This window comes from Osmia lignaria, chromosome 6, assembly GCF_051020975.1.
Source record: "Osmia lignaria lignaria isolate PbOS001 chromosome 6, iyOsmLign1, whole genome shotgun sequence".
NCBI classification, from domain to species: Eukaryota; Metazoa; Arthropoda; class Insecta; order Hymenoptera; family Megachilidae; genus Osmia; species Osmia lignaria.
In genome coordinates this window covers 3,960,543-3,987,962 of record NC_135037.1, presented here as the reverse complement: position 1 = coordinate 3,987,962, position 27,420 = coordinate 3,960,543, and the positions used below count along the sequence as shown (strand labels likewise).

General features: G+C 38.2%; 2 protein-coding genes and 1 long non-coding RNA gene across 8 annotated transcripts; 2 read left to right on the top strand and 1 right to left on the bottom strand.

Annotated features, from left to right (window-relative positions):
* Positions 1 to 202: 202 nt before the first annotated feature.
* On the top strand, positions 203 to 1,853 carry PIG-B (phosphatidylinositol glycan anchor biosynthesis class B). Its single transcript, XM_034318629.2, has 2 exons — positions 203 to 329; positions 408 to 1,853. The coding sequence occupies exons 1-2, from the start codon at positions 203 to 205 to the stop codon at positions 1,835 to 1,837; spliced, it is 1,557 nt and encodes a 518-aa protein (XP_034174520.2). The 3' UTR covers positions 1,838 to 1,853.
* Positions 1,216 to 11,164, bottom strand: LOC143305393 (uncharacterized). 2 transcript variants are annotated; one of them, XR_013062294.1, is made up of 7 exons: positions 5,316 to 5,455; positions 4,341 to 4,724; positions 4,045 to 4,222; positions 3,393 to 3,683; positions 2,971 to 3,292; positions 2,364 to 2,730; positions 1,216 to 1,352 (listed from the first exon to the last, which is right to left on the bottom strand). It is a non-coding gene; the product is annotated as an uncharacterized LOC143305393 (long non-coding RNA). The 2 variants fall into 2 exon arrangements; XR_013062293.1 differs by lacking the exon at positions 1,216 to 1,352 and adding an exon at positions 7,362 to 11,164 and having other exon boundaries at positions 1,805 to 2,730; positions 5,316 to 7,268.
* On the top strand, positions 6,475 to 27,360 carry LOC117601623 (RNA-binding protein fusilli). 5 transcript variants are annotated; one of them, XR_004580751.2, is made up of 13 exons: positions 6,475 to 6,618; positions 11,160 to 11,354; positions 11,662 to 11,890; positions 14,649 to 14,738; positions 16,592 to 16,646; positions 16,731 to 16,841; positions 17,285 to 17,555; positions 17,643 to 17,858; positions 17,954 to 18,181; positions 18,267 to 18,468; positions 24,896 to 25,019; positions 25,645 to 25,847; positions 25,944 to 26,082. XR_004580751.2 is itself a non-coding variant. In XM_034318623.2 (12 exons), exons 1-12 carry the CDS (start codon positions 6,475 to 6,477, stop codon positions 26,121 to 26,123), a joined length of 2,124 nt encoding a protein of 707 aa, XP_034174514.1. In that variant the 3' UTR covers positions 26,124 to 27,360. The 5 variants fall into 5 exon arrangements, 4 of the variants coding, with proteins under 4 accessions (XP_034174514.1, XP_034174516.1, XP_034174513.1 ...); XM_034318623.2 differs by lacking the exon at positions 24,896 to 25,019 and having other exon boundaries at positions 25,944 to 27,360; XM_034318625.2 differs by lacking the exons at positions 25,645 to 25,847; positions 25,944 to 26,082 and having other exon boundaries at positions 24,133 to 25,019.
* The last annotated feature ends 60 nt before the right edge of the window (positions 27,361 to 27,420 follow it).

Sequence of the window (27,420 nt, the reverse complement as noted above, 5' to 3'; positions counted from 1 at the left end):
CCAAGTTCTGGATTGTTTAAAAAAAAACTTTCTTTCTAACATACAGAGAAAAATGTTTAGCGTAACTTTTATCAGGAAATAAACAATAATCACTTATCAATGGATGAATACAAGTGTCTCAAGAAATTATAAACTCATAACCTCTACAAACGGCGATCGACGCCACTTATTATTTTTAGATTGAACGTGTAAATATGTTTATATGCAACAATCGTTATTGCTCGAATTAAATACTATATATCCAATAGTAGTTTTTAATAAAGTAAAATGCTTTCTTAAAGCGTTACCAAACTTTAAGTTTTGGTTATGTTTGATTCGTCACGATTGTTGTAATTATATTAATATACTGTCCATGATATATGAAAAAATGTACATATCAAAGAAACTAAAAATATTCTCTTATTTAGTGTTATGGAGATTAGCCTGTGTTTTTCTTGTACAAACTGCCCATGTACCAGATGAATATTGGCAGTCATTAGAAGTTGCTCATCATTTAGCATTTGGATATGGATATCTGACATGGGAATGGTATATGAAAATTCGCAATTATATTTATCCATTTCTGATATCTATCTTGTATAGAATGCTGGCATTGGTGTCTTTAGATCATGTAACACTTTTAATAACATTACCTAGAATATTTCAGGCATTTATGACTGCTTATGGAGAATATAAGTTTTATGAGTGGACTAAAAACAAATGGACTTTATATAGTTTATGTATAAATTGGTACTGGTACTATTGTGCTTCGCGTACACTAATAAATACTGTAGAAACATTGTGTACTATGATAGCTATATCTATGTTTCCATGGCGTGATAGTAATGTTAAATCTATAAGATACTTATGGATTGTAGGGTTTTTATGTATGATGAGACCTACTGCTGTTATTATATGGTTACCCTTATGCATTTATCATTTATGTACAAGTTTGCAAAATAAGTTTGTATTAATGTGTCAGTATAGTATAATAGGCAGTGCTTGTTGCGTTAGTTCAGTATTAATGGACACTTATTGCTATGGTACATTTGTTATTTCACCTTGGGAGTTTTTCCGTGTAAATGTTTTACACAAGATTGGAGATTCATATGGAACACAACATTTATTGTGGTATATTTTAAGTGGATTACCAGTACTTTTAGGTTTACATTATGTTATTTTTTTATTATGTATGTGGCAAGTAATGAAGCATCCTAGTTCATTTCATCGTCAATCAATTATGTTAGTTGTAATAAGTTGGACAATTGGCATTTATTCTTTATTATCTCATAAGGAATTTCGATTTTTGTTACCACTTTTACCAATGTTCATATACATTTGTACTTCTTGTGCATCTCCTCTAACAATGAAATCTGCAAAAATAGTTAAACAAGCGTTTATAGTGCTATTAATAATCACCAATGTTCTACCTGGATTTTATTTTTGTATGATACATCAACGCGGATCGCTAGATGTGATGAATATTCTTCACAATGAACTTAGTGATATTAATGATACAACTAACATACTATTTCTTACTCCTTGCCATGCCACTCCTTTGTATAGTCATTTACATGTAAATATACCTATCAAAATATTGACTTGTGAACCTAATTTTAATAGTAGTATAAACTATACAGAGGAAGCAGATGCATTTTTTTTAAATCCAATGCAGTGGCTAAATAATTACTATAGTAATGAAAACAACACAATACCCAGCCATGTGATATTATTTGATAATGTTATACCAAAAATCAAACAATTTTTAGAACATTATCAACTTATATCGCAAACATTTTATACGCATTTACCGCAATCAAATTATGGAAAATATATTCATGTATATAAACATAAATAAAAGATATTGAATTAAAGAAAACCCATTAATCGCTATTACATATTATCATTCTCTTATTCAGTTTTATGATCCTCAATTTATCTTTTAATTATTAATTATATATTATTTCTCCAAACATTCGAATTAAATAATTTTTAAAATTAATCTTTAATCTAAAGTGGTTTGTAGGTGGCAATAATTTAATAATAAATTAATAAATAAACATCTTTTTCTTTAAATATAGCTACACATAAGCAGAAATTGAAGTTACCACCTAAGAGGGCGGTCGTAATGATGAAAATAATTGAGCCACGCAGCGGGAGGAGCCGAGGTTCCCAACGGATGGTTTGTGGAGTGAAGGAGGTGGTGATCAATGGTGGTAGTAGCAATGGTGGTGGTAGAAGTAAAAACGTAGTAGGAGAAGAAACGACCAAACAACTTTTCTACAGAACCATTACGAAAATCTTGAATAATTATGATTAGATGAAGCGAATATTGATGTAACGATGATGGAAAATCAATCTAGTTTTAAAGAATGAGCATGTACCGTTACCAAATAGATCTTGAATCTTGGCCACAGAGCGAGAGAGAGCAAAGGAAAGACGATGATGATTCTAACGGTATATTCTCGACCCTAGTTGTTTCTACCAACTCGTAGTCGTTGATATTATCACTTGCATTGTTTCAATCAAATACTTGTGAACACTTTATCAAAATTGTTATTTTGTTCTCATATCAGGGAAACTCTCCAAATTTTCAAGAATATATTATTAAAATTTTGCTTCAATACTTCATTAGCTATATCTAAAGGGTTGCTCATCTGTTTCAGCTTCTAATTCTTGAAGGTCGTATAAGTCCAATATCCTGTTCTCTGATAAACCAAGTAGAGGTAGGAAGGAAGACAGCAGACTGATCTGTAAGATGGTAACAATTGTAAGATTGAATATAGTGGTTGCAACCGTGGGTAAAGAAAGGCGGACGTGGTAAAGTAACTCAAAGTAAAGTAAGGAAAGGTAACTCGTGGCTGTAATCGAAGGTACAGTAAGATGGTGCAAGTGGGATGGAAGAAAATATAAAGAGGGGACTGACTACATGGAGTCAACGTTCCGAGCGGGTCAGCGACCAGCCTGTCTTCTTTTCTCTCTCTCTCTTACCTTCTCGTGTCCTTTCCTTTATCATGATACTTCACGGTTGTCTTTTCGTATTAGTGGAACTTTATGTACTTTATACTTCGACATTTGGAAGGTACCAGGGCGAGTAAGGGAAATTGGGTCACACTTCCCTCGAACAATTCAGCCTTGCACCGAAGTCCTATGTTAAATATAACACCAATCGCGGAAGAATCGTTGTGATTTGCAATGCTTTGAAAGTTATGTACAGATACATGTACGAAAGGCACGAATATAATCCTCAGTCCGAGAGAAAGTTCTGTGCAACGGTGAATCCGCTCCCCTTCCTCCTATCGTAAAAGAGCATCTAAAACGAATTGTTCATCGTAAAGTACGATTGGTTATAGGTTCTATCTCGAAGTGTTTGGAGAATATTCAAAATAAAGGAATACCTATTTCCTACTTACAAAAAACTTAGCAACTATTTCATTCTTCGATAAAGGAATTGATTTGTTTTTAAGAAGTGGCAGTGGTCTCATATGGGAAATCAAAAGCGTCACTCTATAATCCTTTTTGAGAGAATTTCATTAATCTAGATCGGCTTTAAATTACAGAAGCACCCTTGGCAATATATTATACAGCTTTAGGCATGGAACTAGCCAGGATCAACTTTGGGATCTTCAAAAAGCAGGTGTTTGACAGGTGTCCCTAACCCGAGGAACTTCTCCTTTTCCGTCCTCTTCCGCCATCGCCAGACGCTGCAAATAAGTATTATGTTCTCTATATTTATACAAAAAAATGTTTGCGTGTAATATCGTGAAAACCTGATTCATAATCTATCAATTAGGATAGCTACGCGAAAAAATATTCGACTTCCGTTTTCAAGATAAAGAAGAACTAACGATTGTAATAAAATACTTGTCATTATGTATGCGCGAGGTACTTTGAATTCACATCTATTTTATAACAGCACAGTGTTCGTTTGTGTAGGATCAATATGACACAAAAGGTTCAGAGTCCGATCTCGTAAACCGGCTCTCCTTACATCGCCGATCGAGACTTTGCTCTTTCGAGCCGAGAACTTTGCTCTCGCACGATTCTCGTTGTCCGTATACGCACCTGTTCTTTTCATCCTTATCTGTTTTTAGAATATCCATGGTTCATTTTACATTAATTTTGCCTTAAAATAGGATTTTATTTCATCCTGAATATTTTCCTAAGTATTTTGATGAATTTTCAAACTGAATTTCCTTCAATATATTTTCTGAAGAGTAATCAGCTCTTTGTCAATCGAATCCTGTGTATTTTGATAAATCAATAATAAGTATGATACAATATAAGAATTGTCAAATTTATAAATGTCTTGTAGTGCAAAGCGATTGACCTGATCAGGAAGGACAAAAACCATGTATTACCTATTCATGTATGCATAAATATATGTGTAACAAATGTTAGAAATCGACATCCTTATAGCGTCTAATTCTCGAACTTGGTCCATCATAGACCAGACGATGATGCACTTGTCCTCCTCCGGTCGTCGTTACGCGCTGTCGAGCTCAACCAATCACAGTTGGTAAGCAACAGGTGAGCGACCAATCCGATCTCCCTGTCACGACATCGCCGTTCTTACGTAGCGCTAAGCATTTCGCTTCACGGATATTCCTACCATATCCAAACGACGATTGCTTTCCCGTTTTCTGCTTCTTTGTCTATACATAGTCACCTCTCGTTCTCCCATTTCACCATCCGCAGGCGATCGTACCAACCTGTTGCTCGTGGCTTTCCTTTACTCTCCTTCCCTAAGTCAATTTAACGCAAACTATATGTATAATATTCATACACGTCCCGTACTATGTTTATGTCGCGTTGCATCGACTTTTTAATTCTAACAAGTTTCTTTATCTGATTTTTCATTCGAGAGAGAAATGTAAATTTCCATACAATCATTGATTGCAATGGTGTATCTAATCTAATTAAAAAATTGATATTGTACAATAAAATCATCTAACAAATAAACAAGATTTATGGAATTAATAATAAAATATGTGAAATGATGATTCATTAATATTAAAATATAGATCGATAATTTATTGAAATTACCGGTATTCAAGAAACATTATGCGTTCATGCAAATGTAAGACGTACCTGCGTACATATGTACGCAAGCCGGCAATAATTATAATTCCATGTTTAACGAGTATCCATACGACCTAATGACTCTTAAGTTTACACGAAGATACATCCGCGGTACGGATGTATTTTTTTCTTTCAAATCCGAAGAATTGCGAAAGATACGTGAATACTAGCGTGATATACGTTCGCGCGTTATCAAGGCCGTGATCATGTTATGGAGGGAGCATCGAATCGAGGGCACAGGCGACGGTACGTACCTGTGATTTGTTGTCGGGGGCTACTTATGCTCGAAGGAATCGTGTAAGGTGGTCGCCATTTTCGTTTCTCCGAGTCACGTGAATAATAAGCGTACCTCCTCGAACTAACGGATTGTATGCTTTCCTAATCAAAACCATCGAACAATACTTGCACTTGTATACCTTTGCGAAATTCATTCATACGCGGACTATCGTTCGGTGGTTCGATGTATCGAATTTCGTTAGAAGTCCGCCATGAAGAAGTAAACGTGGCGCTCCAGGTGGAAAATAATCGCGGTCGGGTAGCGGGGTGAGCATACCGCAAGGCGAGTGGAATGTCTGCGCACCTGGCCAGTGCGTCGCTGCTTTGACCTGCCTTTCCTTTCGCCTCCTTTAACCTGGCTGGCTGTTGGATTTTTCGACGTAGGAACTGTACGACGTGTCGATCGGCTAGTATCGTGTAACTAGTTAAGAAAATTTCTCGAATTTAAATCGTTCTGTGCAGTTTATTGTGGGTTTGCACGTTTTTTAACGCGACAATATTGGTCTTTGTCGCGCCGCATTTTCAACCGGCAGTCGTGCGTCTTCGTCGCGCCCATCGCGTGAGTTCGCCGTGCGAGAAGCCGCGATCACGGGAACGAACGAAGAGGGTCCCTATAGCCAACGAGCGACGGGTTTCGATGCGCAGTCGCCAGGTGAAGCAACAACGACGACGTGTGCGCGCAACGGTCGGGGTTGGACAGTGTTGCACGAAACCTTGCCACTCACGACGGCGGTCCGTCGACAGAGCCGCGCAAACAAATAATTCGCGGGTGCTGTCCGTTTGCGAAGTTTATCGCAGCGAACTGTATACCTGCGCAGAAACGTGGCGCGAGGGATACATTTACACACCTATCATAGGTTTGCGATCTGGATCAACAACGGTCGATCCTTAACCTCAATCACCGCGATAGATAGGCAACATGTCGCGTTTCAACGACAACAGTCTGTGAACGTGTGAACGTAGTGCGGACGTGAGATTCAGGTGAGCAATCAGGAGGCCGAATTTGGCCTTGTCCAGGACACGTTCACGTGCAGCGTGTTGTGCTACTTTGATAGGTTCAGGTGTACGTTGACCCAGAAGTAGTGAGTAGTGTATTGAACGAAACGGACGAGAGAAACGAAAGGTAATCCTGGCACGATGCAGACTACGGGAACAAGGGGACCTACTCACCTGGTCGCCCTTTACGTGGCGACAGCCGGTCTTCAGGGTAATGCTCTTGGATCTGACGAAGAGGAGATCACGTTGTTGGTTTACGTGCTGATCGACGTGTTGCAAAATAAGGTAAGTCTTCGGAAATGTTGATAAACAACTGAGCGAAAATCAAGTAATGTAAAATTATGTTAAACGATCCGCGGTTTCGTGTCATCCATTTCCTCTACACGATTTCCTTGTGCTGATACTCTTTTAAAAATGTCTGACATTACCTTGAAGCGTGATGTCGTCGAATAACATGAAATAACGTTGAAAATCATTCACATATGTTATAAGATTAATTAGAAAATAGGTGTACGATAGAACTAGTGGGTCTTGTTCCATCGAGTCATTGTTAGTGGTTAGAGTTCTCGTTCGATTTTGATCGACCGGCCATGGACCAATAACAGTGATCGATTGTCAACTCGAAGTTTAAATCGAGTTAAAACACGAAAGCGCGAAACTATTCATATTTCATTGAACTTTTGTGAAAGTCTTTTAAACCACTGTCAATCTTATTGCAATTATGTTGCACTGCCACCGCACGACACTGTTTCTGCATGTCCCTGGTTGCCATTGTTTCTCGAATTATCTGGTGGGGGCGGAGCGTCGCGCCCTCGAAAGGTCGTCCATCAGTTCCACCTTTGCCATCGAGATTATCTGGCGCCATGGACTCCTTTTCTCATAAGTTCTCCTATGTTACGATGCTGGGAACCTACGCTTCCTGTTTCAACGCGTTCCTTTATCAACATTAACGTTAATTATTCTTTTTTTGTAACTTTAGTACCTTGCCTATTTTAATTTCATTTGAATTCATTATTCCTTCAACTTACCTCGCCATAATTGCGGCTACGAGTCGCGAATAGAAAGTGTAAAGGACTTTAGACGTAGCAGCTTGCGTGTATATTGATATTAATAACTAAAATTAGTTGTAAATATTATTGTTTATATATAATAATATTTAAAATTTTTATTATGTTGATTGTTTATTTCATATTATAATTTTAATATTAGAAGGTTATTCTTAAACTTTCTCAGATAGAAAGTCTGTTGTTTTAAGAAAAGTATCCAACAGTTTTCTCGATGTAACGCAACCAGGAAAAAGACTGAAGAATTCGACTCGTTTATGTTTATTTTTTGCGTCTACCACGTTCAAGCGGTGCTAGTGCTTTTTGCGGCGATCTGGAAAGATCCAAATTTTTCCGGGTTGGCTTTCGAGAAATCCGGTGGGCATCCGGCGCGGCAACAGGTGCGCCTAGTTTTCTTTATTCTTTGTTGTGAATCGCCTTGCGGCCGAGTTCCAGGTAAACAGGGTCGTTTCCTTTTTCCCCTCGAGTCACATACCTGGCTATCACTGATCGAGCTTTGATCGGGGACAATGGCCGCCAGTTGAGCTTTCCTCTATGCTTTACAGTATTCTCAAAGAAATACATACGTGTTATTTTGTTCCTATCTATTATTGTCTAATCGTTTCGATTTCGAGACTCGACCTCGACGCGTAGGCCGCATTTATCTTAAGGTTCATTTCCATCGATGTAAATAAACTGATAGAAGATCGATGATCTATTATCAGCGAACGTTACTTAAATGTTGGCGATATTCCAAATTAATTGGATAATTTTTATCAAATAAAGAGATTCTTATTGCACGTTTCTAACGGATTAACCTTAGAATAATGAAATGAATTGAAAAAATTGAAAATTTCAAATATTTCACAAAATTATTCTGAGTTCGTTAAATAGGTGGCTGATATGAAAATTCATACGTTACCTAGATGTTGCTGATGCATTGCAACGCAAGGCATTAATATCACTAAGGCTTTATCATCATCAGTGTTTTCAAACTCATGGCGAGGAATTTGATTTTACTTGGATTCTCTTCGTAATGACTCGCGTTGGGTACGTAAGGATTCAACGTGTGAAATGGGAGGACGTTGACTTTTAGAGACTTGGAAAGCAAGATTACGCTCGCTAGAACTGTTTCCAGACGCGAAACGGCGAGCGTGTGGCTTTAGATAAAAAACGTCGAGGTGTGTAATACCTGTAATTTGTAAAGAACTGAACTGTCGGTTAAAAACAGAATCCTCGAGGTTTTTTGACTGTGCTTGCAAAAATTGTACAACGGGAATTTGAAGTTAAAACTAAGCCTCTAAAACTACAGTTATAAGTGGTTGAAGCTTATGCTAGATTCATTCTTCCTGCGATAAATATATTTGATCTTCACGACGAATCGGAACACAATTCGATCGACGACTTCGTTTGGAGAATGCTTGCACAACTCAGCCATTGTGATTCGTTTCCGGCGTTTAAAGTTGATCGACCAAGTCGAACTCTCTAACGAGCGATCGTTGATTTATAAGTATGACCCTTTTGCTGCATACATTTCCGCGTGCCGTTTCGATTAAATCCTTTCGTAGTTGAGGAGCAACGACTGTTCGTCAATTTCATTCGGCGTAACTTCCTCGAATCGTTTCTTCGACAGAATCGCGTTGATTCGCTTTGCAAACGCTCCGATATTTACATTGCTTCGCAAACACTTCTCTATTCCTTCGGTTTCCATGATTTTAAAATACACCGTAAGTCTATGAAGTTTCAAGATTCTTGGTATTTAGTACCTATAGAGAAGAAATGTCCAAGTACCTCTTTCCCTAATTTGGCGAAACAAGAATTGATGGTTCGAAGTTTCAAAGTCCAAAACCTAAGTACCGTGCGTCGCCGACCTTCCGGAAGTATCCTTGGCACTTATAGGGAAGCATAGTGTTGATGAGGAAAAAATTTTCTAAGTCCTAATTATTTTATTATTTGTAAAGATATGAAAATAAAATTCTTTGAAAAGGAAAATTAGGTTAGCTATAAGGGTGAAGGTCACCTCAAGGCCATATCTTTCGAGATATCAGAGAAATCAAGATGTTGTTACCTTGGAATCCATGTTCAGCTGTGTTCCCAAGGACAGTTTCTAATTTCAGAACGTTATCGTCGCGCTGTTAATTTCTCGGTTTTCGAGAGATGATGATGATGATTTATCAAGATGGCGTATAATCGCCGGTAAATCTTTGCGTTTCTAACATATATATAATACGGCGCGATGTTCGTGTATGTAGGACACTTATGGAAGCGGAATATTTACTCCAGACCCTTCCTTCACGACCTTCGAACGGTAAAATTTAGGTGAGCAAGCTTTTAATCCGTCGGACAGGTAACCATGAACGTTTACAGAGTTCCAAGACGAATTTTAAAATACAAGGTGTCCCATGTTATACTTCAGCTCATTTAAAACACTGCTGTTTTCGTAGAAAAGTTTCTAGAATCAGCAGGATTGTACTGCTTTCCAATTCTCAAAATAATGACGTAGAACCGAATGATTTCCAGGTGATAATTAACATTTACGTAATATATAATACTGGTTCGTTTATGTCGCGAGTTACGTCACGAAGTTTTATCGGCTAAGATAATTCAAGCCGGTGGCACGATCGTAACGAACTACCTTGATCCATTAACCCCGCGTTAAAGAACCTGCCTATTAAGTTTCTTGCACAGTTTTCAACATTGACGATGTACTATCGTGTGACATCCAGAAACACTTATTTACGTATCATAGATTCCAATAAACGCGGCTCGACACGCGCCAATTTGCGATACATTTTAATAGTCACTATACTGGGTGTCTCTAAGTTAAAACAAAGTCAATATTTTTCATAAATATTAATTGTAGTTTAATAATTTTTAATTTTGTACACCCTGTATAGAGAATCATTCGTCAGAAACCTGATTTTTACGATTATTTCATTGTCCTTTCGATTTCGAATTGAGAAATCCGTTTCCAACGCTTGCGTTGGTACAATTAAAAAAATAAGAATTTTCAATTTTTCCTGGTCGTCACTTTCTATCCGGATTCGTAACGAGGTAAAAGTTTGAAACGCAAACCGATTGTTTACAATGCATTTACATTTGTTTTCCTTGACTCGTTCGCATGCCACCGAACAATTACCTACTCCAAATTCCTAGTCATAATTAATGATTCGCGGTATAATCACGAAGATGCGCAGTAACGTCATTTTTCAAACTCATTTAGATATTCTTCTACGGCGTTACAGGACGTAGAAGAACGAGGTTTTACATAATCGGTCAAAGGCGGAAACGATCGGGTCGCTTATAAACGATTTCTATCTTTTTTTTAGACGCTGAAAGTTTTATCTATATCTGTATACGATTAGCTGGAACTGTTGCAACAACTTTCAATTATACGTTACGTTACAATGTAATAATAATGCAGATGATATACAATTAATTTTCTTTTCTATTTTTTAACGATACTGTAATAGGTAATAAATTAAAATTTGTAGAGAAAGTTGCTAATCATATAAAAACAATATTTTACACGCAAACATTTACCACAATTAGCACGGTGTTTTATATTTTCTCTGTCTTTTCTTTTGCTCGCCCCTACATGCATGTAACCAGTTCGGCACAGCAGTATACGCAACGTATTGCATATTCAAAGGGGCAGGCGTGATGCGGGAATATTTAAACTGTTCTCCCGGCCTAAAAAATCGACGTTTTTAAAAGATTGATGAGTTGTGACATAATTAGATTAGGAAGATCAAAAGTGATAAGCGGTGTTAATGATTACAGGTGGTAGGAAGGCAGCAGTACATTGTACGACCGATGGTAATGGACGAAAGTTGCACACCTGGAACCGGTAGCGACAATCCGGCGGTTGCCGGAAGTAGCGGAATCATCAGCGAAGCAGCGCTGGCGCATGCTCCGACGTTAACCGAAAGAACAGTTCGAGAACACGGCATTTCTTTGGAGCAAGCTATCAAACAGGTAATTGCGGTTTTACTGTGAGGTTTCACGAAAGTTTTCAAGTAGTTAAAATACGTGACCCAAAAATGATTCTATTGTTTTCCTGTCTACATTCCTGACAATAAGTAATACAAAACTTTGAACAAACGGTTAATATTGAAAAATTACTATAATATTTAACTTCTTTAGAGACAAATTTACAGTACCCCTGAAGAAATTTCCCAACGAACCCTTTGTAAAAATAATCCTCTCAACTGAATGGAGAAAAGTTTTGCAGATGTACATATAAAGGATAGTGAGTTTTAAACAATTTCATTTTTAATGAAAGTTCGAAGCATGGTGGTCATCCATGTCGTGCGTGACATCCGGTTCCGCGCCACGTTTCGTCGTAGACGGCCAGGCGCCTATGAGGCAATGCTTGCATCCAGAAGCGTGCAACAAAGAAATCGACCTGCCTGAACATTACACCCTCTTTCATGACCTCCGTAAGGAATTTGTTGCCTGTTATTCCACCCATGGAGAACTCGCGACGCTTGGAATACAGGAGATGCTGGAATGTATCCTTTTACAAGAGACATTCAAAATTATCATCACCATTTCATTTTCGTCAACGCGATCGCTAAGCGCTTTTAGTTAAGTTACAAAAAGACTCGAATGAATTACGAACTTTAAAAAACCGGTAAGGAATGAAAAGGCATATCATTATTTAAATTTCATGCATATTTTTGCTAAATCGCAAGGATAATTTTAGATATTTGTTCAGTCGTCACGCGGATAGTATTTGATGATGAAAGTTAAAAATATGGTTATCGATGTAAAAAGAATACTTTCGCTAGCTCTAGTTAACAAGTTTAATTTTCGAATGATTTAACTCGGAATGGCGGAGCCGGGTCAGTCGTGACCTGGACTTTTGAAGCGTGTTATGAAACGATGCTTTGTTGGAAAAATATCGCGTGAAGAGATAGTAGAAAATTTAGAAAATTGGAAATTGTAAAATTAAACTTAAAATTGTAAGTTGGGTCAGCAAAACGCTGGCTTCGCCGTGCGAGTGACTTGAGGGGCGACGTGACGACTATGGTCGAAACGAAGAGAATTCCAAGGCGTGCGGCCGTTAGGCGGCGCGACAGAAGTCGAATCCAACATATTCGACGAACCTGACGACGAACTAGCTGCTGGTGCAAAGTCAGTCTGCAAGCGAGTGCAGAGAGTGCCTATCGAGGAATTAACGCTCTTGCGGTCTACCAATATATCTCGCCACGACAAATTAGTTGCCTTTTATCCGTGTTGTTTTCCCTTTAATTCAGACTGTGACAGTGTTCATTTATATTTGTACCTTCGTTCCACGAATACAACGGAAGCTATTTCTAACTTATCACTTTTTGAAACATATTACAAGGTACGTTTTCCTCTTGGTATTCATGAGCGTTGAAAGAATTTCCCTGTAAAACTGTTTGATTTCACTTCATTATACATTGTTTCTTATTCGGTGACAAGGTTCTTGTTTGCAAGGAAACGATATTTGCAATCATCAAAACCCGCGGTAGAAAATTCTTTTACCATTTTTTATCATGTTGCTTTGCTGTCTCTCTTTAATCAATTAATTCCGATAAATTTAAAATACATGTATTATTTTCAAGATAATCCTATCTATTGTAAACAAAAGTACATGGAAATGGGTAATTAACGTTTCCAGCCGCTCACTCGATATCGCGTGCTCAATAGTCAACGCTTGAACCCTGCGGCATACAGCGAGTGACTTGCTTTTAAAACTCCGCAACGTGTAAGGCAAATAAGTATTAAGAAAGCGGCTATAAAAAACACAGTAAAATATTGCATATATGCAACTTCGAGTATTAATGGGTTAATATACATTCATATGTATAATACATCTCATTATATATTTTTTTTGCCTTGGTATTAAAGACAAAAAGAAGAAGAACCGGCTTTACAACTGTGTATACATCGTTTCAGTTTTTTCCATGTTCTTTTGCATTTGCATGAGAAGGTGTAGATATTTCGTGTCTGTTAAGCGAGATTTCATCCAAAAGATGAAACGATTCTTTCGCAATGCATATGATTACCTATCGTCGATTTAATCCAGCCTCGATATTAAGCTCGTGTGGAGATATGTATATCACGATTGTTCCACTTTGCACCGGTTGTGCGGTCTGCAGTGTTAATGAAACAAAACCACCTGTGGCTGCCGAGATACACAATATACAGAAATATCGATCGATGCCAGTGTCGTGTCAAGATCAATCGACTATTTTAATTTCATATTATCTGGACTGTGAAATATTTCTAATAAAAAGTAAATGTATTTGATTAAACTCGTCAGGAAGTATCTCGCGAATACACAGTTCAGATCATCTTAACCCTTCCGATCCGACGTTGATACAGTAGGTATACAAATTTTTCGTACGCTATATAAACTTTGATTTGTCCAATTTTCCTCGAAGTTTATTGTACGAAGCTTCGAGATATGATAAATAATAATTGGGAAACTAAAATCTAATATTACAAATATCTTGGGAGTCATGATAATTTATATAGGTATGTAACGAAATTTTTATTTGCTATGGAAGACGTCGGATCGGTGGAGTTAACCCTATAAGATTCGTAATCTTTTTAAAGACAGATTTTTACCACGTACAGTGTTTGTCTTTTCGCGCTCAACACACCTGTAGCTATTCTTCTCGACTTTTACGTGCACACGGAATATAAAAGAAAGGAACCGAAGGAAAACAGATGAAATCGAAATACACGACAGTCAATATCAATATCGTGTGACTTAAGAAAGTCCCACCAAGTGGCCAACGCAGTCTTATCATGCGCGGAACACGGTTTAAAGGTCATTCTGGTGGAGATATTGGTAACAGGCTGACGATAATTATGCGCGTAACAAGTTCGTTAGGTTTCTCGACATATTTTTAACTATTCATCCTTTATTCATGATTACGAGCGGTTTTAATCGTTTTCCTGATAAATTTCTACCTCCACGATCAACTCATTATCTAATCTAGATTATTTAAAAGCAAACTGTACTGTCGAATGTAAAAAGGGGTGTCAAGGTAAAAATTAATTATAAAAGTAATTAGCAAAGTAATTATGCAGTTTATGCAAAAAAAAGATACGAATGTCCTGAGACCGTCCTTGACATCTAACAGTACAATTCTTGTATCGATACTAGATTCGATAATGCTTCGATACATTTTACGCTCTTACGTAAAACCGTCGATTATCGAAATTTATATTTCGTATGATCACGATTATCAATTTTAAATCAAAATTTATCCTTAATCGAACTTAAATTAGATTTCGGTTTGCCACCGGACACCGAGAACGAATATCATGTAAAAGAGATACAGGATATGATCTGTGTGATACAGAGAATGATTAAAGATGGTAAGTACAAAATGGCGTGTCTTGACGAATTTTTCGTGCGGGTGAAATGTCAAAAAGTATTGACGAAAATGATCGTTCAATTTATTTTTATAACGCACAGCGACTGTTCTTTCGTTTTTTTTAATTACCGAGCAAATGTCGCGTAAGTACGAGCAAAAAGTAGTCTGTAATAATGGCTCGAAGATTAAGGTCCACGTACGATATACTATCTCTCTTTTGGATTGTACACAATCAATGAACGTGTACATACGTGACGTTGCGTTCGACACTCAGTTTAAACACAGTTTTAACTCTAATCGTGATCGATTCGATTTCCGATTACACTTGGAAAGTAAAGAGTATACAAAAAGATACGGGCTTACAAAATGAATCCAATCCTGCCTCTTAGTTTCGTTTGAACGGGCACGTGTCTTTCTTTTTTTCATCCGTAACGAACAAGGTCGCGAATCTTTCAAGGCGACATTTTTCAGTGAAGGAAGAGTTCTTTCTACGTAAAGTTATGCCACGTTAAAAAAGAAAGAAATGTTTAACGCTTCTTCGTTCTTCAAGGAAAACTTAGTTACTTTTCATTGGATGCTTGTAATGCTATTTGAAACATGTTCGAATTTGCAATTATATGCAACAGCGTGGCAGTTGCTTTGACTACAAATATGAAATTCTATTAGTTTCTCATTTACGTTCTGAATAATTTAACGATTTATTATTGCTTTCAAGCATTTACGACTACCGTTAGAATTACGTACCGAATTTTTACATTGTAAATAATTTATATTCGAATACGAATGTAAAAGAATGAAACGTTTTCACATTTCCATCGACCCGTTCAAAATCGTTCCGTTCCAAATTCTACCTAACCCTGCTCGTGTTACACACAAACGAAGAAAGGTTAGCAATTGCAAAGGGGACAAAAAGGGAGAACGAGAGGATAGTAACGAAAAGGAAGACAGAACAGCGTAGGTCTCAGGTCCGTTCCTTTGTGTGTGTGTTGTTCATGGTTTATGAGTACGGGTCAAGCTATGTAATGCTATAAGCAGTGACGGCCATAATACTTCTTATCACAGTGGTGCTCAGTTCGAAGTAATGTTTCATTCGAATAAATGTATACGTTGTGTGCTACTGTCAAATGCGTGCGCGCCTTTTAACAAGCAATAAACGGTTGTTGCCTTTTCGAAGGCACGTACGCTCGTTCATCAACAGCATTTTTTTTATTTTAGTCACATCTTATTGATTTTGTAAATTTGTCACTTTCGTTTGTTAACATCAAAGCATTATCATTGGAACGTATCGAGAGGAGTAGAAATAACGATGAAAGAAGGAAGTTTCGGTTCGCGAGGCATGAAAATTCTTTGAAAGGTGTGCTGACACGTTGCACTGAGTAGGCAAATTGAAAGTTGAACATTTTGCACCAGCACGAGAAATCGGAGACAAACTGGTCGGTGTATTATTACAAAGGAAACGCGTTAGCGATAGAGACCTCGGAACTATGTGATCATATTTTGCGCGGGAAAACTGATTTCAAAATTTTTATAATAACGGGTACGTATAAATAATGAGAAAGAAAGAGAAAATTACGCTTTGGTAATTTAAGACGAAACGAAATTAATTTTACTGATGAATCTACTAAATTAGTTAACATATTTTATTCGTTTTAAAACGTATTGTTGGTACAACGATCTTCGTGTAATTGTCCTGTAATCGGTTTTCGGATCGAAATGAATCATGGTCGCAATCAAGCATGGGCGACATCGACCCCTGAGGTTAATCATGATCTTATACCTTTTTGTACCATTAAAAGTATTATTTTCTTATATTAAATACATTTTTGTTTATCATTGATGATATTTTGATTGCAGGGCACATCTTCCAAAATCCTGAAGTAGTTAATATTATTTTAGAACCTGGTATATGGTAAGTTATGACTATTATTTGTTTGCTATAGGATTATAAAGTAATATGTGTGAAATTCATTATGTTGATTTTGTTTGTTCCTAGCTCAAAAGATGAAGAGGTTGATAATGGCTGTGTAGTAAGAGCACGAGGTCTTCCTTGGCAATCTTCTGATCAGGACATAGCAAAATTTTTTCGGGGCCTAAATGTTGCCAAGTAAGTGAAACTTGCGTGTACTAGGGGGTAAGGCTAAGATTGTATAAAATAAGTTGTAATAACTGTTACGGTATTTGTGCACAAGCCACTTGGATTCGTGTAAGAAAGGTAAAGACTCATATTTAATACATAAATAAACTTATGCTGCTAATATCATCGCCAGATTGTATTGGATGATTATACAAATGTAATATAATAATAGTGTTTATTTTGCGCGAGAAGTAAACAATATTTTTAAATATTTTCTTGGTTGTTTATATTTGTCTTATGCAACGATAAGAACTATCTGGGGTCATGAATCTTATGTGTGATACAAATTTACCAATGATTTTCACGATCATTACTGTGTAATATTGTATTCATATGCAATAATCTTAAAACTAGAAAGTGCACTGATTTTGATTATAACATAATTTTAGTGGAACCTTTTAATGTTTTTGTAGGGGTGGTGTAGCTCTGTGTTTAAGTCCTATGGGAAGACGTAACGGCGAAGCATTAGTACGATTTGTTAATAAAGAACACAGAGACATGGCACTGAAAAGACACAAACATCATATGGGAGGGAGGTACATAGAAGTTTACAAAGCATCTGGAGAAGATTTTGTAGGTGTTGCTGGAGGAACAAGCGGAGAAGCTCATGCATTTTTGTCAAGAGGAGCTCAAGTTATTGTAAGAATGAGAGGCTTGCCATATGACTGTGTAGCCAAACAAGTGGTATGTATTAAACCAGCAGCAAAAAGTAATCTTTTTTTATACGTTCCACCGTTATTCTTCATTTTATGCTTGCATTACTTTTTCCAGTTGGACTTCTTTTTGACAGGGCAAAAGCCTTGTCACGTATTAGACGGAGAAGATGGGGTTTTATTTGTAAAGAAACCAGATGGTAGAGCAACCGGAGATGCTTTCGTTCTTTTTGCAAAAGAAGAAGATGCTGTGAAGGCCTTGAGCAAACACAGAGATTGCATTGGTAGTCGATACATTGAACTTTTTCGAAGTACGATCGCCGAGGTGCAACAGGTGTGTGCGCATACAAATAATGCGGGTATAAAAGTAGAATGGAAGGTGTAAAAATAGACATTACTAACGTACGTATTGATTTTTGTTACTCGTAGGTTTTGAACAGGGCGATTGACCCAAAACAGGTGGTACTTCCGACGCCACCCATTCCGCAGCTTCCTCCTATACTTCCACAACACATTATCACTTCCGGTACGCGTAAAGATTGCGTTAGATTACGCGGTCTGCCTTACGAAGCTCTCGTAGAGCACATTCTCGAGTTCATGGGCGAACATTCTAAGAATATCGTCTACCAAGGTGTTCATATGGTTTACAATGCTCAAGTACGTATACCTCCGCCTATTATGTTACATTGCCTTGTGTTTTTGTGAATAGGTAACTAACGTACGTTCATCTTTATCTGTTCAGGGTCAACCTTCTGGCGAGGCGTTCATTCAAATGGACAGTGAAAGTTCAGCGTACGCGTGTGCTTCGCAAAGACATCATCGGTACATGATATACGGGAAGAAGCAGCGATACATCGAAGTGTTCCAATGCAGCGGGGACGATATGAATCTGGTATTGACAGGTGCAGTAACTCCACCGTCAACCAAGGCTCTGCTATCACCCGGTACGTTGACCACACAAAATCCCGCAACATTGACACATCCGCCTCCGCCGACACCGGTACCGGTACCGGTGCCGACGGCGCAGCCACCCCTCTGGGACATTCACGCGTTAGTACAGGCTCAAGCTCAAGCACAGGTGCAGGCTCAAGCGCAGGCAATGCGAAACCAAGACTTTTGGCTAATGGCGTTAGCCTCGAATCCACCACCTACGTCCACCACTCCCGCCTCCCCAACTTCCTCCGCCACGACTAAGACGCTAGCTCTTCCCGGACACAATCATCAGCATCAACTTCCTGCCTATGCCATGGCACCACCATCGGCAGCTGCAGCCGCAGCGGCTGCTGCTGCGCTTCATGCTCAGCAATCCGCGCCGGCGCCTTTCTTACTTTTCAATGTTCCCTCACGCATTCCCATTTTACGCGCACCAACGCCTCATGGTCTGTTGACTCCTATTGTTCAGGCTGCACCTATCAATCCGGCTGCTATTATGGGACTAAAGAGAACTTGGGAAAGTGCTTTCCCACCCGATACACAGAGTACTGTCGCGAAACGCGCCACGTGGCATACACCGGCGACCGCGTTCCACGCGCAACCTCCAACCGCCGCACCAGGTTTGCCTTATCCTGCTCAATTTTATCCACAAATTTGATAGATCGAATCACTGCTACTTACAGCAGTTGAAACGAACCAGATGAGACTTTGTACGTTCTCTGTGTCAGCTGAATTTCTCAGCCGACTAAACAAGAAAAGTCCAGTGTCCGTAGTTCGTTCCATCGTATCTCTATTCATGATCCTTGCAACGAGAGGTTGTGATTTTTAAGACATTTATTTCTTATGTTGTGTTATTACAACAGACCATTTATTTTTCTACGAGTGTAGAGAGTACATGCTTTTATGTTTATTATAGTTTTAAACGACACATTCCATATGATATTCCGAGCAAACTTCTTTTATATCGCTACATCAATACCATCACCGTTTTGCCTTTTGCCCTTGAACCCTTCCTTGAGTGTACACGTAATCGTTTCAGAGTTGTTTTCCATCTTGATACTTACATTGAGCAACAGTACTTAGCGTGTTTCTATAATATATGTTACTTTTTTACGTAACATGCAAGTGTTTTCGACGGTCACGGTACTTTTCAGAGAATACATATATCACGGTACGTGATCGTATCTATATATATATATTTTTTTTTTGTTATAAAGGCCCTTGTGTGGCGTATAAGAGTAATTCCTCTCGCATAATCACACAAGAGGCGCAGCAAAGTGCCTTAAACGTAAACGCGACTAAGGACTTTATTTTTCTTTCTTTTTTTTTTTTTAGAAATTCGTGATTTATATGCGTATGTAAATATATACATATAAATTTATATATATATATACAGATATCTAAATATAGACGTAATTAAATTTATACATAAGAATGATTTATATATATTTTGCTAAAAATATTTTTATTAGCGTGTAAGTAAATGGACATTCCATCCACTGTTATGAATTTTCTTTTTAAAATCTATTCTTTTTTTCGACGAGTAATTCCTTCCTTACGCGGCATCTACTTTACGCACGTCTAAACGATAAGAAAATTAAAATTACAAAATGAGCCTGCACTTACATTGCAGTTTCAAGCTGAATGTATTATCATATTTGGTATGCAACTGCAATGCGCGCGAGCTTCCTGAGCCGATGGGCAGTCCAACGGGATGGACAAATTGCCACGACGAAGATTGACAAATCCATTTCTAGCCCTCATCACATTCCCCGAGAGGCGTTATTAACACGCGTATCTGTGTCGCGTTAATTAATCACAGAGAATGGTACTCGAACTTCATACAGGATAACCGATCCGAGACTGTTTTTACCTGAACGTTCTTCAGTAGTGCAAGTACCGTTCCATTAAATGGATAGTTGCGTTGACGTTACGAGGGTTTGGTAAACGATACAAGGCATAAGAAAGAAGTAAAGATTGTCTGTAGCTTTTGCTGTGAATTAATTAATTAATTACCATTTTTTTCTCGTGTCAGTATCATTTGCCAAGCCTTAGGTAGCTTGTGATGTTGTTTAACTTGGTGTCGGCGGTGTTCACAATTCTCGACGCTCTTCCACGGCCTTAATAATATTTGTGATAACGTGTAGTTGGTGGAAAAACGAGAACTGCTGCAGAAGAGACGTGCCGAGAGGCCGATATTGAGTGTACTTTGGAAACAACATCGTTGTATACGTTTCGCCGTCGAACGATGATCCCTTTAGTTTTCTTACTGTCACGGCTATAAAAAACAAGAGCTTGTTAACATACAAATGTCCATGTAATCGCGAGGTTCGCTTTAGCCTTTCGTCCTTTCCACTTTTCTTTTTTTTTTTTGTGTGTTGGTTTTTTCTGTACGCTCGATCTCGGTGTTTTAACCCGACGTGTGTTGTCGTTGATTACGACACGACTTTTTCTTGCCACGTTTTTCCTTTTTTCTTATATTTATGTATACACACTCAGATAGTATAATATACAAGGTGTTTGTGATCTAGTAGCATAACCGGACTGCGGATAAATCTACATGAAAGAGTGATATTTTTTTAAAAAGCCCGCCATAATTTGGGGAAACGTGTGGCGCCGTCTGCTGTTTGGTGCTAAAAATGAGCTTTTCGGTATCGCCGATAGGGAGCGCAAAAAATACATTAATTTATAGTTCTCTTTATTAACATCGGAGGGCGCTATTGGGCGGTCTTTTTTAAAATTTAAAAATGTCGAACTTTTTCATGTAAATTCATCTTCCGGGCTGGTTATACCACCAGACCGGAAACACTCTGTATGTGATACGTGTACAAGTAACGTGATAACGAAAGGAATTGTTCGACCACGGTGAAACGGCACGAAACGCACAATTAATCGTATTAAAGTCCACGGGCATAGAAATGACTGGTTTGCATGTCGTGGTTTTGTGGAGGGACGTGCATACAAGTACCTGTAATATCTTTTCTCCGTTACCTTCGTTCGCGAGACGAGAAGATTACATAAACGCGTTTTTTTTTTCTTTCCCTTTAGTACGTAACTAGACGTTCATTATATACGTTAGTCGATCTTCTTGTTTTTAATCTTCCAATCGTTATTTCTTTCTTTCCTCCTCAATCGTTTTACATTCCCTGAACTGCCAATAAATGTACACCTGCCCGTTGATTATATTAATTAATTCAAGGGATAAGTGTACGTTTCTTGTAACAATTTTCTCGTACTATGACGCGTAATCCTATAATATTCTCGCACAAAGCCTCTCTCTGTTTTCGACAGGATACGGTAGCGTGTTACATAGAATCGTGTAGTAGTACCTTGGTATACACCTAGTCCTGTTTTGATCGTTACAATTGCAATGTAAAATATGCACGGCACTCTATACGAAGCAAATTCTTATTTCAAAAGCAAATTTAGATAAATATAATGACGAGCCTTCAGTATTTGAGCCGTGCACATTTTGTATTTCAATCTTACAGATGTAACTCGAGAATCGGGTATTATTGCCTGCCGATATTATTTACATCGGGATTACGCTTCCTGATTCGGCTTCACATAGCATTAATAGACATCCTAGAGACTAGATTTCGCCGGGACGATGCGAAATGGAGCCATATATCCATTTCGCATCCTCCCTATGGGGCCGCATTTTGGTGTGTTTTATAACGTGAATAAACAAATGTATCGGTCGAGAATGTCGGGAAGCTTTACATGTCTCAATTTGCTTCGTTCGTTCCGTACACTTTTTGGTCAGTATGAAACTTTGCTCGAGTATATTAACTCTTCCAGCACGATGATGGCCTATGAACGCTCACATATACGACCATATTCCAATAGAATAATAATTTTCATAAGTTTTCGCAGCTCTAGAATATAGGTTTTTAATTTTATATTCACAGTCAGATTTTCAGCTGATCCTCGCACCGGAAGGGTTAAACGCAAATGTCCCGACACTCTCGACTCCCGCACAGGTTCCTCTATTCGATATACTATTATGACTATCAATAACTGCGGCCTGTATGGTGTACGTAAGATGCGCATTCTCGTACGAACGAGATACACGTGCATTGGATAACGTTATGCATCAATAGACCAAGTGACTAAGAACGAGTATATTTTGGTCTGCTGATGTGTAACACAGTGATACTGCTCCCAACAGCGGCAATAAATCATTCTAGCTTCGCTATTAACCCTCTGACCCGAGTCACAATCGTAGCTTCGAAAATGATTAGAATTTGGAGCTGTAGTTTCGTTGATTACATTCATTACATTTTCAGTGTCGGGTCGAAGGGGTTAAGTATGTCGCAAATTAATTCCATTTCTTCATCGTAGAGCCGCTTGATACTATTGATGCATAATGTCGTCCGAATTTTGTGTATTACCTGCCATTAGCTTTCGCTGGGCACTCACACGAGCCGTATTATACACTTATCCTCCACATGGTACAGTTACGCGCAATGATCTTTCTTTACTGAAGAGAAAATGTAGAAAGTTGTTTCCTATCATTTGTCTGATCCGATTTTATTTCTTATGGCAGAAGGGGTAAATGGTTGGTAGGGTACTAAAGTCTAAGTTACACCGGTAGATTAAATAGTACGAGTATACTAGCGCTATCCACCTCTAGTATACTTGGAAGGGTATCTTCTACATTTCTCTTTAACTAAGAAAACCTTTAATTGCCCATTACTGTACAGGTGGAAGGGCAAGGGAGAGAGTGAGTGAGAGGGAGTGAAAGTGAGCAGGGAGAGAACGAGTGAGAAATGTAGCATTTACTTAGACTGTATCGTACTAACTCTCCAGTGCTCGTCACCATTATCAAAATTATCCCTCTCATCCGTTGAATGTGTTGTCTGGTATCTTGTGATCCGCTAACCTGGTGACTGACAATGTGTCGTCCCTCTTTTGCAAATTACATCTTAATTAATCATCATCTGAATGTCAGGTAAAGACTCGGAACGCAATTTCAGAAGTCTCTAAAAATTATCGAGAAACGATACGCATAACGAGTTTACGGCTAATCGTGATTGTCCTGGCGAAAGTTAATCATCAGGCACGTTTTCGTGCATACTTGCTCGCGATGTAACGGGATTATGTTCAATTATCGATTGCGACAACTTTTCTCACTTTTATTTTTCTTTTTTTTTTTTTCTATGTTTCTTTATCCCTCCCTCCACTCGAGTTACGAGAAAACGTGTTTTTCCGATTGCGTTTCACCTATACTGGGATGTAGGACATTCACGCACACACACACTGACCCAATACACACACACACACACACACACACATAGAAGTATATATACCGATCTTTTTTTACCCCTTGTATACACACTTTTTTTCTGTATATCGACGATTATATATCGATGGTGAATCGATCATGTTTAATAAATGTGCCTTGTGGACATACATATCTTTTTGCTTGCCGGGTTGGTGGACTCTTACCCTGATTATATTACCTCGCCTGGTGGTGGTAATTTTCGCGGGCATTCATATTTTATCAATTACAGTTCTAATTTTTTACCGTGACACGCTGGTAAGTCTACATACGAATATTCAAATGATTCAAAGTAGTATCACGAGATTTTTAGTTTTCATGTATGTCTGTGAAAATTATGATCACCATCACCTTGTTACGTTCTATACATTTTTTTTCACTGGGCTCGCAGGTATCTTTGGTGTCTACAGATCAAGTTGGAGATTTATGTGTCGTAACTCTTGCCTCCTTCTCTCTATTTCCTCTGGCTCACACAGGTTCTCTCTTTTATCCTTTTAATCTCTCTTTCTCTCTCTTTCTCTCTTTGTTGCTATATCGCTATCTCTCCCGCTCTCTTTGCCTTATATTTTGTGTATCATCCACTCCAATCGTTGGGTCAATCCATCCATTTACCCTTTGGTTCCATTCCAAGGGACGATCACGATCCCTGAAAAGCATAATAATTTTTGTGTCAGCATTAACATAATGTCTAACATTGGTTTAATTTAAAAACAATGTGACGAATATGAAACATTTAATTGAACGTGATCAGTTCCTATTCCTTAATTCCTCTAAAAATCCAAAGAGAAACCTCGTGATCCTTTATAATTTTTGCAAACGCCTCGATTCGATGCGAATCCTCGTAGCAAAGCGAATACGGTGCGAAAAATTAGCGATACAGTAACAAGCTTTGCAATATGTGTCGCTAATTCTCATTGTTACTTAACAATTTTTATATGTTACATGGAATATGATAAAAGATGCGATAACCTTGATCCTTTGTTTCATACGAGGCTCGCACGGTGAAAGGCTTCTAATTCATTGAAAAAAAGGGAGATGGGAGAGTAAAAGGGAGATAGAGAGAAAGAGAGAAGATTTGAGAGAGGGAAGCAAGAAGAGAAAAAGAGAGAGAGTGAGAAAGGGAGAGTCTGAGTGAATTTTTGGTGATTTGGCAGAGGGGCGAAATCGCAAGTTGGTGCTACATATATATAAAACATACGTATATATCGTGTTACAATGGTGCAGTGTCGATTGCTGTTTGGTAGCGGGATCTACAAATACTAACTTCTGTGCTTCCAGGTAGGCCAAGTCCAAATCATTATTCCTTTGGATGGCGTGCTTTTACATGGTCCGAGCGAGTGTCTGAAAAATAATAAAATACTCAGAGGAAGACAGACTTTTCATTTAATAAACCAAAAAAAAAAAAAAAAAAAATTAACGTGTTTCGCATGGACCGTGGAAAATCGTCATATTAATCGTGAAATCGTGCAGGTAACGGGAGTACGCATACAAGAATTATACGATTCAAAATTATTAACAAAGGAGACGAGAATGCGTTCGAGTATTCTTCTGCACGATGTCATTGACCACGATACGTGGTGTGGTTACATAGTTGGGCACTCTTCTTACGTTTGTACATACATAGAATCTCTGGGTGTTATTAGAATTTTTTTTATTCTTTTTTTCAATCAGGAAATTATCGATTCGAGCAAGTTGTCGCGATGAGAGTATCATACGTAATACCTCAGGCTCTTATTAAGAAACCATAATGTTTTTCTTTTTTTTTTACATTTTGTTCTCTTCCGTAGTCTGTCTTAAAATTTCTTTTTTTTTTATGGTAAAGGAGTAACTCAGATTTTAGTAGAATGTTATTGAATTAATTTGATCGAACGTTGATTGTCTTCCTTCTTGTTCTTCCATCTAGGAGGCACGATGTTGCCACCACCACCGGTCGCTATATTTCCACCTGCTGCTGCGATGCTACCACGTGGACCACCACAGTTTGCGGCACCTTATCCACCTCCAATTTTTTATTGGCCTTATCCCTCGCCACCAGTCAGCCCCACTAATTATTATAATCCGGCGAACGTTGGTGGTATCGCGGCGATTCCTCAACAAGCGGCATTGGTAAGTTCCAATCATTATGAATCTTTAATCCTTTGGATCCTGTGGAGTTAATGTTACGTTAGTGTTAACATAATTTTCATATAATCTCGTTTTCAGTTAACTCCAGCCGAATGCTTGCAATTAGCACCAGGGACAACGGTACCTGCGACGACCACACCAACGGCAGATCAACGCATAGAAGCATTCCTCCCAAGAATGGAGATGGAGAAGCGTGTACCTCTTCCTGCACCTCCACAGGCAGAGTGCAATCCATTCGTCGAAGTTTTCATGGTGTGATCCTCGACTTGATCCGCTTTGAACGCTTGTCGCGTTGATTTTTTTGGCAAATCCTTAGCCTCGCACGATAAAAATTGAATGTTACGTCTTTTCTGCTACTCGCAAAAGAGTACCGTGTTCTTGAATGTGCGTAGAAATCTTCAGCCTCATCCTTGAGGAACCAAGTCTCGAGAGGTATTCAAATCCTGCAACAGGATTTATCTTTCTGATCCTCGACGGAAGCCCCCTTACCGCAAATCTAACGTGCCACTCGGTGGCACGTTTCTTTCTAGTCTAGAGACAGATGCAAGTCGTTGTAGCATAGCACAGTGACGTCGTTTCCTTCTCGCTGTTTGTTTCAGTTTCTCTGGAATTAGATGAACCCTCATTATTCTTGGGCCTCGATTTTGCAATTCATTTGTTACGTTTCTATTGTCGTCGCTCTATAGAACTGTATCTACATTGTATATCATTGTCGTTTTGTTATATAATATAGGCACAGTCTTAGGTAGTTGATATTTTGAAACGTTACTAGACATTCCACGTGCAATTGACCAGAGAATTGGATTATCTAGCTGTTCTAATAACATGAAGGACCCGAAATAAATGATGTTGATCGTTTGTGACTAGGCCAGCTAATTTGGTGATCACAGCATAAACGATTTGAAATGTGTTAACGACGTAATTTGTACAAACTTCTTGAATATCTTGTTCCGAGTACCAAGCTGTGTTCTTGCGCTCGATTGTGTTGACCACTTTGCTCAACACGAAGTAAAAATAGTTGTAATTGTTGAGAAAAAAGAAAAAAAAAATGAACGCGTAATAGCATGTCTATTTTAAAAATTTTAATTAATTTAATTTAAAGTTTTAATATAAAAATTTAATGTATAACTTTATCGCTCATCGTTGCTCGAACGAGGTACGTTGTTACTCGTTGATTTGCTGTAGATTTCAATTATTATTAATATTATTATTATTACTATTATTAATATTAAATAAGTTATTCGACTCCAAAGTGACGTCTGATGTTAGCTTTCGTACCATCGGTTTGCTTGAATCGCTGTAGGAAGCTAGGAATCGCATAGTAATGCGTTTGTAGTTTTTCATCATCAAATCGTGTCACCTAATGATATACTTCAAATCAATTTTCTATTTCAGTTTTAGGTATCTCGATACATTACCTAATCGCAGTTCATTCCGTGCACTTTTGATCAAAGTCAAATTGAAGATATCATTCTTCAATGCTTTTTGGGAATATTCATTTTTATGTTCCTGTTCCTTTAATGGCGCTCGTGTATGTACAAAGGTGCAATTTTAG

Excerpts from the sequence above, each read along its gene's own strand:
- LOC117601623 (XM_034318622.2), top strand. The coding sequence starts at position 6,475 with ATGCAGACTACGGGAACAAGGGGACCTACTCACCTGGTCGCCCTTTAC. Across the intron at positions 16,647-16,730 it reads ATTTTAGAACCTGGTATATG|CTCAAAAGATGAAGAGGTTG; the intron begins GTAAGTTATGAC and ends GTTTGTTCCTAG. Across the intron at positions 16,842-17,284 it reads CGGGGCCTAAATGTTGCCAA|GGGTGGTGTAGCTCTGTGTT; the intron begins GTAAGTGAAACT and ends ATGTTTTTGTAG.
- PIG-B (XM_034318629.2), top strand. The coding sequence starts at position 203 with ATGCAACAATCGTTATTGCTCGAATTAAATACTATATATCCAATAGTA. Across the intron at positions 330-407 it reads TTTGATTCGTCACGATTGTT|TGTTATGGAGATTAGCCTGT; the intron begins GTAATTATATTA and ends TCTCTTATTTAG.